Here is an 11,553-nt window from a genome sequence, read left to right as displayed (position 1 = left end):
ATTTTGGACCTGTAAACTTAATATTTCATGCATGTTTAATGGACTGGATGAGGGAGCTGAGCTCCCATATATTTTTATGATGATATGGGTATGTGGAGGGTGAGTTGAGCTCCCCAATTGATTATTTATTGTGTTTACAGGTCGGGTGAGTCAAAAACTCTCCGTTGAAAGGTCCATTTTATGGCCGGACTCTGTCCGGTTGATTTCTTGAAATTGGGCCCAAATGGGCTTTAGAGTTGGGTTAATGAATAGTTAGGCTTACTACGGGTTTCGGGGGCTTTAGACTGGCCCAGGTCCTAGTGCCGGTCCGGCCCATAGATTGGGTCGTGACAAAAGGCAGGTTTAAGGATATAGTTACTTAAAATCTATCAACAATGATGATTTAAGGATATATGTTTAAAATCTGTGTTTCAAAGAGATACATAAATAAAAGTTATTAAAAAAAATAAATAAAAAAAATTATCACTAGTGAAGGCACTTATGAGTATTTGTCTTAAGAGAAGTTAAAAAAAAAAAAGAAAGAAGAAAAGATAAAAAAAATAAAAAAATAAATTTTTAGAGAGCCTTTAACTCCAAAGTGATTCCATTATTTATTAAAGTATATATATTACATTTTTGAATTATGTAATTTTAGTGTTAGAATATTAATTTTTATTAAAATAAATACAATAAGTAATTATTAGTTCTTTAATTATGCTGCATATAAAAAAATTATTGCATTTGTATTTGCTATTTTATAATAAAAAATTGGTTGTAATTTTCTTTTTTTTTTAAGAAATGACGAAAGATTTATCAGCTCATAGAATAATTATTTAAGTAATAATTTAATTAAATATAATTTAATTATTTTAAATAAACTATTCTTGATATTAATTTAATAATTTACGTATAATTGGAAAATTAAATAAAATTAAATTTAAATATTTTAGTTGCAAATTTGATATTTTAAAGCGAAATAGACATGTATAATGTTAAATTAAATTATCTATTATTATATTAAAAAAAATAAAAACTATTGTTATTGCTACAAGCTGTCACGTAAGACGTAACTGACGGCCGTTGCGGCTTTACATTTAGCGTGTGTAAAACGTGTACTGCTCAAAGCATTGAAACAGTGTGAACAGATCGGTGGATTTACATTTGGCTCTGCACCCTTTCATGCCCCATGCCTTGCCTAATGGCTATTGCCTGCACGTTTCGAAGTCAAAAGGTGGTTGTTGCTACTCGCTGCCGGCGCACTTCTTCCCGCCGACCAGAATGACCACGTGACACTTCACTCACTCTGTGCACTGTTATTAATCGGAGACCGACCCGGCCAGCGTTCTATAAGTTTTATTTTTTATAATATTTTTTTAATTTATTAAAAAAAAACTTTAATTAAGTAAAAAAATTAACAATTATTTTTTTTTCATATTTTATAAGTATCACTAGTTCAATAAATTAAGACTAATCTTATTCGTAATGGATCAGCTTATTAAAGAGTAAATTACTTTAAATAGTATCTTTTTCATTTAGTATCAGACACCCGATCTCACTTAAAATATAAAAGTATTAAGGTGTGCATTATTCGGTTATAATTGAATAACCGAATCAAACAGATGAAATTCAATTATTTCAGTAAGAGTAAATTCAGTTCAATTCGATTTTTTATTAGTAACAATAAAAATTTTTAATTTTTAATTATCAATTCAGTTACTTTTGATTTAATAATTGAATTAATCAAAATAATTAAATTTTAATTAATTAATATATTACTTATAATTTTATTATTATTATATTATTTATAATTATTATTTTAATAATTTTATAATAATATTTAACTTATAATTATTATCTTATTAATATTAAATATATTTTTATTAATATTTTATTAAATAATTAATAATATATATATATATATTTAATTAATTCAATTATAACAAATAATCAATCGAATATTTTTAATTTTAGTTAATTTTAATTTTCTCTCGATTTCTTTTTGGTTTGATTAATAATTTTGTTAGTTAAAAATTTAATTTAATTTGATTTAATTAATTAAATACCCATTTCTAAAAAATATTAAATCATTTATATCAAATACTCATTAATATTATTATAAAATTTTTTATAATATCCTAAAAAAGCTTTAATTTGCAAATTTCCCTATATAAGTACACGTGAAACATAAGAATTCATTTGGGATATGAACACCATCTAAAATAATTAGGTAAAAAAAAGTTTAATAAATCATGAATAATTTGATTGCTACTTACGTCATGCTCATCAATCATGTCTTGTAACGTAGCAAAACAGAAACATGGCAGAATAGCAATCCCAATCACAGATAGGCAAGGAGATTATCCTATATTATAATAAGAAAATAAGAAATTTCTTATTAAATTATTTAATATTTCGATAATTATTTTTTATATTTAGAAATTTATTGAGTGGGGCATATTTATTAACAAACGCAAAAGCTGTGGATTTTTAATTCGTTGTCGTTTTACTTTGGCTGTGTGTATTACATTCCTGAGGATAATGAATCAGCGAGATTTAAAATCTCGCAGACTCTGCCTACGCAATCCAGTGATGGGGCGTTTTGAGTTGCGCAATTGTGGTCAGAACAATGACAAATCATTGTTGCCGCCGATCCACCCAGTCTCTCCAGTAATGGATTGTAGTTGGGATACATTTAGCATGTGTTTTTTTTTTCTTAATTTTTTTTATTTTTTTAACTGAGTTTTATTGGTATGTGATCTGATTTGATAAAATATTTAATTTAATTTTTGTATTTATTAAAAAAAAATTTAATTTAATTTATTTTTATTTTTTTCTCTAAATTAATTTAAAATTTTCAATTTAAACTCAATTTAACCTAATAATTAAAATTTATAAATTAAATTTCTTAATTTAAATAAAAAAGTAAGAAGTTTAATTTCTTAATTTTGATACTAAATTTATTATTTTTTTGATTAAAATTTAAAAATTAAGAAACTCAATTTCTTAATTTTTGAGTTAAATTAGATAATAAAATAAAATAAAATAAAATTACTCCAATAAGTATAAGAGTGATTTAAGTGAATATTATTTCTAATCATGTGGTCCAACACCATCTCTCGAGATAATATAAAAATTTTAATTATTTTGATCAAAATATAGACACATTAAAATTTTATTTATTTTAGAAGATAGGCACATTTAAGTAAATATTGATAATATTAATGTGATAAATATTAGTTTGATGGATGAGCTTTTATAAATTTTAGAGGTTTGATAGTTACACTAAAGAAATTTAATAGATTTTTATAAAATTTAGAAAATGAAATACAGATAAAAGTAAAAGTGTTAAGTGACTTTTCATGCAAAATTCAGCTACTAAAGCGTGTGAAGTTTATCTCCCTTACATGAGTCGAAAACACGTTATCCGCCGCGTAAAAGGATTGGTCCTTCAGAATTTCAGATCAATTTTGAATGGTATCACTGAATCATTCGCGCGTGTGTGTTTTTAATATATATATATTTTTAACTATACATAGTAGAAGGCTCTTTTTGTTGACCTGGGCATGTTGGATGTTTATCCTTAACAGTTACAAGTGATTGAGACGTCGATTGAGCCCTGTCTACTGCTCTCCTTATTGGTCACTGACTACGTCTGAGTTTGGGTGTCCTAATCTGCTTTTGGCAGTTTGAAAGAAAGATTTAATGGGTGGCTTCATCGGCTTACTTGTGTCAATTGATTGACATTTTAACAAAGAAAACCTCATCCTCCTTCCGTTCCAAATGGCAGAGACGGGCGTCGCTGGTGCTAAATCTCCCTTCCTGGTAGCGGGATGTTAAAGCTCCCTTGTCTCCTCTTTTCAATTAGCTATGGTTAATGTTGTGGGCTTGGGCCCTATTATTTTTGGGCTAACTTATAAGGGCATCAAGCTTTTTTTTATTGTAGGTCATGTCTTGTTTCTTTAAACGCAGTGTTTCGAGGTCTTGTTTTAAAGAACTGAAGACCCGAACCTGACACGTATTTTTAGCTATTGAATTAAATGAAAGGATTATTAATTTATTAATTTTTATTGAAGATTATTGATATGAGAGGATTATTTTTAATTTTGTAATCTATTAATTATTATTATTATTTGATTTTATTAAATAAAAAATTATAAATTAATTTTTTTTAAATTATTAAAATTAAATAGTCATGATCCTCATTTTTCTTTGTTTATATATAAATTAAAGATAATATGTTTGGTAAATAAATATGGCACGTGAAAAATTCAGTGGCTTCAAATACAGTAAGACCAATATCCTTTAAAAGTACAATAAAACCAAATATTAGAGTAGAGTTGAGCATTCAATTCAAATCAAATTGAATCAAATCAAGTTAAATCAAATTAAATTATTAAAATTGAATTAATTGAATTATCAAATTTTAGAAATCGAATTAAACTTAATGAATAAAAAATAGAATCGAACTGAACCATTCTATTTCAGTTCAGTTTGGTTCGAATCGATTGATTTTGAGTTTTGATGAATTTTTTTAATTTAGACTTAATTTTCAAGTTATTTGATATGATTTTGACATTGATTAATGAAATTAAATAATTTTTATATATAAAATTATGTATAATTTATAAATTTCTTATAAAAATAAATCAATTTAAAAATTAATAAAATAATTCAGTTCGATTCGATTCAATTAATTTTTTTTCTTGAAAATTAAATTAAACCACAATAATTAAAACTTTTAAAATATAAAATTAAATTAAATCGAATCATCTTAAAAATCGAATCGAGTTATCAAATTTAAACAATTCAATTCAATTTATTTGATTTAAATTGAATAGTACTCACCCCTATAAAGGAGGTTCCAAAAAGAAATGGTACATAGATTTTTAACTAAAATCCAAAGTTATCGGCCAAAGAAAACTCTCTCAAAAATCTGAACAAGTTTGTGGATTGAAACACGCGGCAGATCACCAATATCCTTTATAAATTCAAACAGAGGAGATTCCAAAAAGAAATGGTCTATAGATCTTTAACCAAAATCCAAAGTTATCGGGCAAAGAAAACTCTCTAAAAAATCTGAATAAGTTTGTGGATTGAAACGCGCAGCAGATCAGGGACTACTGTACATCCTATAATATCAATATCAATAGCTTCCATTCATCTCCCATATATTCCTTTTGTCGGCACAGGGAGGTCCACTCTCTATTTATTTATTTATTTATTTACCAATTGAATTAGAAAGATGAATAATAAATTCATTTACTAATTAAATTAATTCTTTGAAATTTGAACATTATTATATAAGAATTAAGTTGATGAAATAGGTCAAACTCTTTTTTTTAATTTAGATTAATGGGCTAATTTAAAAAAAATAAAAATAAAAAACATGATTCTTCGATTATAATGGTTATAATCTCTTGAATTTGAGGCTTCAGTTCACTAGTTAGCGTTCTCAATTTAATCTATCTCTATACATATTTTAATTTAAGATGAATTAATATTAATAATATACCATTTATTATTTACTTATAATAATAAATTGAACAGATAATAATTTGATAATAAAAATATTTAATTATAGAGTCTAGTAATAAAAGATGATAACAATAACACTTGTTAAAAAAGTGAATTGATTAATCCATCTAAGAAAATATAAAATTATTCTTATGGTAATTGATCGAGTATTTAAAAGTAAATATATTCATATTGTTTTTAAAGATTTTAATTATTAAAAAATAAGTTAAATGTATTGAAATTAAATTAGATTTTAAGAATAAAGTAAATTTAAATATTTATTACTTATAAATCAAATTTACATAATTTAATAGACTAACAGCTCTAAATAAATATTATAAAAAAGTTTATAGATATATTTTTTTAATATTTTCTAAATAATAATAATAATAATAATAATAATAATTAAAATCTTGCTATTTTAAAGTGGTGTTTATATAAAAAAAAAAATAAAAATGAGGCAATAAATATTATTAAAATAAATCAACAATTTATTGTCATCATACTTTCCTACATTGATGTGAAAGTCTTATATTTCTTTAATGTAATGTTGATTTATAAAATAAAATTCATTTTATTATAAAATAAATCATCTTAACATTAGTTAAATAAAGATACTAATGATTAAAGTAAATTTAATAATTAAATATTCAAAAAAAATTTTAAAAAATAACATAAAAATAGTAAAAAAATAATTTAAATTAATAGATGAATACTTATGTGGTTTAAAATTTAAATAAATAGAAATTTAAAAATTTAAATAGTAAAATAAAATACCTAAATTAAAATTAAAAGATAATTGAAAAAGAAAAAAAAAGAGTGACATGTCAAAAAATTTTAAGATATATAATGTAAAAATTGAAAAGGAGGTTTTTATTTTTAACAATAAAATAAAAAATTAAAAATAAAAACACCAAAAATAGAAAACCACAACACGATAAGATCATCAATATCCTTAGAACAGTGAATTTCATTTTATTAAAATAAAATTATTTTAATGAAAATAATAATTAAATAATTTAAAAGTAATTAAAATTAAAATAAAAAGTTGAAATTATATATATTGCCTATTGGGGTGTTGTTTGGAAAAGCTGGGAGGGTGGCTGAAATCAGGAAAAAGAAAAATACGAGGCGGGTACCGTGTTTAGAAAAAAAGAAAAAAAGAAAAGGGCTACTGTTTCTGTGAATGGTGTTTTAGATATCATTTTAGTGTATATATAATTAAGGGTGTGTAAATGATTAGTTCGATTTTAAATTAAATTAAATTGAATCGATAAAATTAAAAATTAAAAATAAAAAATTTTAAAAATCGAACTAAACCAATTAATAAGAGAAAACTGAACCGAATTAAACTGATAAATATCGGTTCGGTTCGGTTCGGTTTTAAACCAATAAAATAAAAATTTATAAATTGAGTATTTGATTTTTAACTGGGTTTGGTTCGGTTTTAAACTGATCAAACCTAAATCTTAGGATTTGGTTCAATTTTCTTTGATTTTCTTGATATATATATATATATATATATATATATATATATAGTTTTGGTTCAGTTCGATTTTTTTTAATTTTTTATGAAAATAACCGAACCAAATCGATTAGTCGAAATTATCAAAAATTATAAACAGAACTAAACCGATTAAATTTTAAAACTGAACTAATTAAACTGAATTGACTCAATTCGATTCAACTTTTTGATTTAAATCGAAAACTGCTCTCCCTTGTATATAATAAAAAGAGGACAATTTTTTCCTTGACAAAAGAGGAGCATGAAGAGTTATGAGAGAAATAGATAGAGAAGGGTAAAATTATACTTTTACTGTTCTTTAAGAACAGTAAAAATATTGTGTGTTTTAGTAATTTATAATAATGGATATAGATTTAGGTTTAAGACTTAAAGCTACTGTTGCCTAGAACCCTTCTCAAAAAAATGAAATGCAATAGCTGCTAGTCGTGGGTTTTCCGCTTAAAAGCTCAGATCATCCATCAGCTCACCGTCTCCTGTATCATCAAATAGTATGTACATTTCCTCTAACTTAGGCTTGGATTGAATTTTATTATTGTCGTCCTTGAAGTTGTTCTTTTAAATATAATTACTAAAATTGCCAGTTAATTCAAAAGATTTTATAATTTTACTGGTTATTATCATTCAAAATTTGAAATTAAACAAAATCAGGGTAAAATCACAATTTTAAATGGTATTATGCAGTTATGAGCTTGGAGGTCTGGTTTTGTTGACACGCAGACTTGAAAAATAAAGAAAGATGAGATCCCGCCTTCTAGCCAGTCACTTCTGATGTTCAAGTTAGAAAATACAAGTCTGAGAATAATTGAATAGTTTTCTATTGGTTTTAATAATATGTATGTCTACCTAATTCTTTATTATTCTTTGATATTTGTAGATTTTAGGAAAAGTGGTCGTTGCCTCAATCACAAAGACAATCTCGGGTTGATATCTCTAGACTATCTCCTGATAATCTTGCTTGATTTTCGCTTGATGTTATTATTGCTCGTTATAGATTATGCTCAGCTTGTCTTCTGAGTGACAACATTATTCTTGTTGTCGGGGCTAAGCTGAGCTATCTTTTTTTTCGGTTTGATTTGACCTCCGGCTTGGTTTTGCCACAGTTGAATATTTTATTTTATTCCAAGTGCTGACTGTTTGATTTTTTCTTGAGTTAGTAGTGTCAGGTATAATCAATTTGAAATTAACGTGATTATTTGAGTTTATTATTGTAAGATTTAAATATTTGAAATTTAATATATCATCTTTCAATTTATCAAAATATTTGATCGTGTTGCAGAAAAGCTGTAGAGGTAGAAAGATAAAACTCTCTCAATGGCAGGTAAAGATGTTTTGTCGACGGCAATGGTTCAGTCTATCCCAACTCATATCATGAGTTTTTTATGTTGCCAATGGAGGTATGTAATCATATTAGTTCCTTGATTGCTCGATTCTAGTGAGGGCAGAAAAAGGAGGAGAGGAAGATTCATTGGACTTAGCGGCAGCGGCTTTTTTTGTCCAAGAAATTGGGAGGCGTTGGATTCCTGGATATTCATTGACCATGCTCTGAGAGATTGTCCATTTTCAACTCGAGTATGGCGTCTTAGCCCGTTAAAGCTGATGATTGATAGCAATGGAGTTGTTATGAACTGGATTAAAAAAGTTTGCTCTTTTCTTTCGAATCTGCTCAACTTATTTTTTTGTGGTTCTCTGGTTTATTTGGAGAGCTTGAAATCTATTGATTTTTCAGGAAATCAAGCGATGTCAGTGCTAGCTCCAAGCTAAGGGTGCAGAAATCGGAACGCACTCGACAAAGATGGTCCCGTCCAAGGAATGGGTTGTTGAAGATTAATTCGGATGCTGCTATTGGAAAGGATGGGTCATGTGGTTTGGGTATGGTTATTAGAGATTCCAATGGTACAGTCAAATGTCTATGTCTATCTTAGACGATTGAGAAGCAGAATTTAAGCTGCTACTTTGCTCTAACACAGGTGGCTGATCTTTGTTTACTAGAAGTAATGTTGGAGTTTGATTGTAGATCCATGGTTCGGTTCTTCTTCAGCAGCGGGATGCGCCTCTATCTGAGTTGGGAAATGGAATTCTTCATCTTCGAAGTGTAGCCGATTGCTTTTATCTCTTTTAGTTGCTCTCATGTCTTAGGGAGGTTAATAGTGTTGCTCATTCTCTTGCCAGTAAAGCTCTAGATCTCGATGTTGAGGAGTTTGTATGGGTTGAGGAAATTCCTCCCCTTTTTGATCTGCTTATAGCTGGGGACTTGCTTCCTTCTTAGTGCTATAAAATTGATGTTCTCCATGGGGGCTTTCCCGAGTCTGCACAGTTGTTGGTAAGAACCAAGGCCTTAATTGTTATGATAGAGACCTTCCAGGTTCTTGATGTGGTTGCGTCTGATCATTTTTAACCTTTTCTTAAGGCTCTTTCCTTCTAGACCTGCAGCAGAGAACTATTGATGTTTGCAATGGCTATTGTATATTCTAGTTTCATAGGCTTCATGTTCATTTAATATATGCACAGCACGAGACAACTAGAAGGTTGATGTGCACAAGTTTAATGATTGTGTCAATGTGTTTCCTCTATCAGTTCTAAATCCTGATTCTAGGTTCATTAAGCATATTCTGTTTTGCATCATCTGAGTTAATGCAAGAGGTCCCTAGTCCGGCACATTAAGCGAATTAAAGAACAAAAACAGATCAGTACCAGTTTCAGTGAACTTCCTTGGACTGAATTCTAAACACAGTAGGGAAACTTTATGTCTTCAACAGAACTATGCCATTCTCAAATTTTGATGGTCAGAATAGGGTACATTACAATAAAATCAAAATTACAGTGTGACTACATCTAAAATGCAAAAGGTTTGAAGATTCTGCCACAGGTTAGCAGAATGATTCCTTGGGTTATGAAGATCTTAAGAATGCTGAAGGATATCACATTAACTAGCGTGTTCCTTTTTGCACAAATGTTTCAGACAATATCCCAGTTAAATACTCACCCATTAGTTATCTTTTCTTGTTTTTTCTCCAAAAACCCCAAATTGTTTTATGACAATCTTAAGCTGAAAAACTTCAGAAAATTCCCTGATCAATGATTTGTAAGTCATATCAATCAGCTGGATATCATCAAATTGATGCATATCTACATCATCACATCCATTACACAATCTGACTTCTTGTAGCAACCCCTTAATGCTTCCAACCTTTTTGTTCCAAATCCCACATGGGACTATCCAATCAAAAGGTTTCAGGTCTGTGGTGACATTGAGTGCCAAACCATGATAAGTTATCCAGTGAGAAACTTTTATCCCAATTGCTGCCAATTTCTGATCCCCTGAAGCAGAATTTTTAACATAAGGATCAGGAAATGATACTTTCATATTCCACTCTCTTCACAAACACACAAAAACAGAATCCAATTAGGCCAATTTCCATACACATATAGAGTGTACAATCAGTCATTAAATGATAATTTTATGGATTTTACAACTTCAGACTATATTTTGTCATACAAAGTTCATGCAGACTAAGTTGTTTCAGCAAAGGATGAACATGCACCCAAAAGAATCACAAATGAAGGACACAGAACATACCAACCCAAACTCCAGTTAAACCATCAACGCGTGAAGCCTCAATAGAGAAGGTTGAGGAAAGAACACGAATGACCACTTCCTCAAGTGCCCTGAGGTACCAATGAAGATCCATCTTGTGATTTCGAAGATTGATAATTGGGTACATAACTAGCTACAGTAACACAAATGCACCACAAATATAAAGATTTTCTCTTTAGTTGATTGATTTGGAGGATTTAAAAAGATGATATTAAGACAAGGAAAATACCTGGCCCGGCCCATGATAGGTAACCTCTCCTCCTCTTTCAGTTCGATAAACCTCATAAGGAGCATCTTCTACATCAAAATTCAGGTACCCTGTAGAACTACCGGTACCCAATGTATACAGAGGATGATGCTGTAAAACGATCAGCGTATCTGGGCACTCTTCCTTCTTTTCGATCAATGTCCTTTTCTCTCTAACAATGTCTTTTTGCCAATTCCATGCATCCTTATATGGCACTAGCCTTTTGCACAAATCAAAAAGCTCGCACCTGCAAAATCCCAAGCTTAGCGAGTGAATTTTTGAATCACAAGAGCAGTGTTTGTCAAAATGCGCGACAGAGCCAGAGCAACTTACTTTCTCCTATCATCTCGAGTTACCGAGGCAAAGTCAGATGCTCTCTGATTTGAAACTCGGTTTAATGTGACCATCTGGCGCGAGTTAGGACGGCGACCGTTTGTTGGACATGATGGAATGAAGCTAAAACTTGAAGTTTCTGCCACAAAAATCATAACTCACCTGTGCAATTTGGACAAGAAAAGCGAATAGCATCGCCCATTAATCAAACAAGCCCAGTTCTCAAATACGATTTTGGAGAGCATTCAAATAGTTTATGACTTTATGGAATCTTCCCTACTGCCCCGCAGAGTCAGGGGCCAGTAGGCCAGCGCCAACGGAGAAAACAAGGATGAAAGCAAGCGTCCCGTTCTAGTTGAG

General features: G+C 28.9%; 1 protein-coding gene and 1 long non-coding RNA gene across 5 annotated transcripts; one reads left to right on the top strand and one right to left on the bottom strand.

Moving 5' to 3' along the window:
• The first annotated feature begins 7,385 nt into the window (after positions 1–7,385).
• Positions 7,386–9,614, top strand: LOC110671189 (uncharacterized). Of its 4 annotated transcripts, XR_009142721.1 has the most exons (6): positions 7,386–7,506; positions 7,700–7,794; positions 7,893–7,938; positions 8,295–8,656; positions 8,745–8,887; positions 8,986–9,614. It is a non-coding gene; the product is annotated as an uncharacterized LOC110671189 (long non-coding RNA). The 4 variants fall into 4 exon arrangements; XR_009142724.1 differs by having other exon boundaries at positions 8,295–8,336; positions 8,452–9,614; XR_009142722.1 differs by having other exon boundaries at positions 8,295–9,614.
• A 142-nt stretch (positions 9,615–9,756) lies between these two features.
• Positions 9,757–11,530, bottom strand: LOC110671175 (octanoyltransferase LIP2p, chloroplastic). The gene is made up of 4 exons (XM_058133115.1): positions 11,194–11,530; positions 10,843–11,107; positions 10,596–10,746; positions 9,757–10,336 (listed from the first exon to the last, which is right to left on the bottom strand). The coding sequence occupies exons 1-4, from the start codon at positions 11,346–11,348 to the stop codon at positions 10,005–10,007; spliced, it is 903 nt and encodes a 300-aa protein (XP_057989098.1). The 5' UTR covers positions 11,349–11,530; the 3' UTR covers positions 9,757–10,004.
• Positions 11,531–11,553: the final 23 nt, after the last annotated feature.

This window comes from Hevea brasiliensis, chromosome 2, assembly GCF_030052815.1.
Source record: "Hevea brasiliensis isolate MT/VB/25A 57/8 chromosome 2, ASM3005281v1, whole genome shotgun sequence".
In the NCBI taxonomy this organism is placed as follows: domain Eukaryota; kingdom Viridiplantae; phylum Streptophyta; class Magnoliopsida; order Malpighiales; family Euphorbiaceae; genus Hevea; species Hevea brasiliensis.
Note: the sequence above shows the minus strand (reverse complement) of the source record. Positions and strands in the feature narration are given on the sequence as shown.

Bases quoted from the DNA above. Each gene is read 5' to 3' on its own strand.
- LOC110671175 (XM_058133115.1), bottom strand. From the start codon at position 11,348: ATGATTTTTGTGGCAGAAACTTCAAGTTTTAGCTTCATTCCATCATGT. The intron at 11,108-11,193 runs GTAAGTTGCTCT...GGGATTTTGCAG, and splicing joins ACTCGAGATGATAGGAGAAA to GTGCGAGCTTTTTGATTTGT. The intron at 10,337-10,595 runs GTATGTTCTGTG...ATTCTGCTTCAG, and splicing joins TTTAACTGGAGTTTGGGTTG to GGGATCAGAAATTGGCAGCA.